General features: G+C 35.7%; 1 protein-coding gene across 1 annotated transcript in view; it reads right to left on the bottom strand.

Annotated features, from left to right (window-relative positions):
• Nucleotides 1-1029: 1029 nt before the first annotated feature.
• Nucleotides 1030-2558, bottom strand: part of LOC139949551 (MFS-type transporter SLC18B1-like) — a 27666-nt gene continuing 26137 nt past the window's right edge. The window contains exons 13-14 of the mRNA XM_071947930.1: nucleotides 2477-2558; nucleotides 1030-1655 (exon numbers count right to left, since the gene is read on the bottom strand). The exon at nucleotides 2477-2558 is cut by the window's right edge and continues 62 nt beyond it. Of these exons, the coding sequence (XP_071804031.1) occupies nucleotides 1553-1655; nucleotides 2477-2558 (185 nt within the window). The 3' untranslated portion in view covers nucleotides 1030-1552. The remainder of the gene's footprint in view (nucleotides 1656-2476) is intronic.

Raw genomic sequence — 2558 nt, 5'->3', positions numbered from 1 at the left:
AGTTCGGGCGGCAACCATTTGTCAACCACTGGTCAATGTTCCATGGTTACCTATGCATTGAATACATCCTGGGTACCAGGCAAAATCAACCGATGGTCGACTATAGTCGACTAGAGTGCCTCACTCGAACTTGCTCTTAGTGGGGCCCTACATTCTAATAATTCACACATTCTAATAACACACACATTTCTTTGTATTATTGTTGTGTAGTACTGGAGTAATTTGACCTGTCACAAAAACATGTGCAACAAGAGATATGGGCCTAATTTTTTTTTTTTTTAATTGCAAAAAACTGACCAAGGGGTATAATCACAAAAGCCAACTTGTTCATAAGTTCCAAAATATCTTAACAAAAGACTATCTGGGGTGTCGTGGCCGAGAGGATACCATCACCGAACTGAAGCTCAGGTGTTTTTGTTCAGCACAGTGTGGGTTCGAGTCAGTCCCGGTCGTGACACTTGTGTCCATGAGCAATAGTTTCTCTCCACCCAGGAGTAAAAGGGTACCTAGGTTAGGAGAGAGATGGTTCTTGTGATTGATTTAGCTTTAGTAGCACGCATTTGTTGCACAGGCTTTACTCTCCAGGGAGCTAAGATGGTTGAGATGGTTCGTTTTAATGGCCTAGTGACTTGGGATAACAATGTTGGAAGCTTTTTACGCCCTTTGGATGTGTAAAGGGCTATATGAAACTGATTATTACTGATTATTACTATTATTATTATTACTATTATTATTGTTATTATTATTATTATTATTATTATTATTATTATTATTATTATTATTATTATTATTATTATTATTATTATTATTATTATTATTATTATTATTATTATTATTATTATTATTATTATTATTATTATTATTATTATTATTATTATTATTATTATTATTATTATTATTATTATTATTATTATTATTATTATTATTATTATTATTATTATTATTATTATTATTATTATTATTATTATTATTATTATTATTATTATTATTTGAATCCAAAGACTGTCTCTTTCTAATCAGAGCAGCCAAAGTTATTTGCATCTTGCAATTAGAGAGATTTTTTAGAATAATAATAACAAACACTTGAATAATTATTGCCCCTGGTCAATGGGCCTTATGTCATTCCTTAAACCATCTCAGCTCCCTGGTATACAGCCTTGTGCAACAAATATGCGCTACTCGGCTTTATCTATCACAAGAACCATCTCTGCCCTCACAGGTATACCCATTTACCCCTGGGTGGAGAGAAGCAATTATAGTTACGTTTCTTGCTCAAGGACACAAGTGTCACGCCTGGGATTCAAACCCACATTCTGCTGAACAGAATCGATCATGCAGAGCTTGAATTTGGTGCTCTTATCTGCTCGGCCACGACACCCCATGACAGGGACACAAGTCTCCATTATAAGGGAAAGTTGTCCATCAGAAGATGATCAAATTTTGTGTATTTTCAGGGAACTTTCAGCAGAATCAGGAAAGTTGGCATTTCGGTGTCATTCTTCATGCCAATTCTTCACGCCAATTCTTCACACCAAATGTTGAACTTCCATTCTTATTTACTGCCATTTGGTTCTTGGCTTCCAAGCAGGGGTGCGTGTTCTTCATCCGTTGAATTAATAGCAAGGAGAGTAGCTCTGGAGGATGGAATCCGCTTTCTGGATGAAAAATAAGGAGGGAAAAGGGTCACTTTATCGTTGCAGCAAGTTTAGTCTGACGAGAAAAAAAATAATCTATCCTTTCAAAAAGATAAACTCATGTCGGTAACTCCAACAGACTCTTTCCAGTTCAAGCCTTGTTTGTCTTTAAATTAAATTAAACTCGATTTTTTTAAACAAACTGAAATACACATTTCAACATTAAATTTACTTAAACATACATCAAACAAAAGTAACGAGAAGATACAATAATATGAGCATTGTAAAAAGAAAACACAAACAAAAATTCTGTTTTAACAAGGCAAAGTGACAAAGCTTATTCAGTCCCAGAAGTAGGTGACAACAAGCCTCTGGTGACAACAAGCCTCTGGTGGCAGTTGATTTGGGTTGACTGCCCCAAATAAAAAAATAACTGTTAGCATAAAACTTACTTGGTAACGAGCAAGGGAGATTGATAGTGTAAAACATTGTGAGAAAGGGCTCCCTCTGAAGTAACGTAGTTCTTGAGAAAGAAGTAATTTCTCACTAAAATATTTGATTTGGCTTTGAGACCTCAGCCGAGGTCTTGAAATCAAGCATCTGAAAAAGGGTGTTTTTCCTTCCAGTATTCTCTTACAACTTCGATGACCGATTGAGCTCAAATTTTCACAGGTTTGTTATTTTATGCATATGTTGAGATACACCAAGTGAGAAGACTGGTCTTTGACAATCACCAAGGGTGTAAAGTGCCGTTTAGTGTAGCGTGGTCTTGTGATGTTGGGCGATCTCTCCTAATTTTTTTCTCTCAAAAGTTGACACTTCCAAAGAATTAGAATACTCACCCCTTCCCACAGCGATATTCCCAAACTCCAAAAAAACACATGGCAAGCATGCCAAAAATAGTGAAACCTGCAAGAACAGTTG

This window comes from Asterias amurensis, chromosome 17, assembly GCF_032118995.1.
Source record: "Asterias amurensis chromosome 17, ASM3211899v1".
NCBI lineage: Eukaryota > Metazoa > Echinodermata > Asteroidea > Forcipulatida > Asteriidae > Asterias > Asterias amurensis.
Note: the sequence above shows the minus strand (reverse complement) of the source record. Positions and strands in the feature narration are given on the sequence as shown.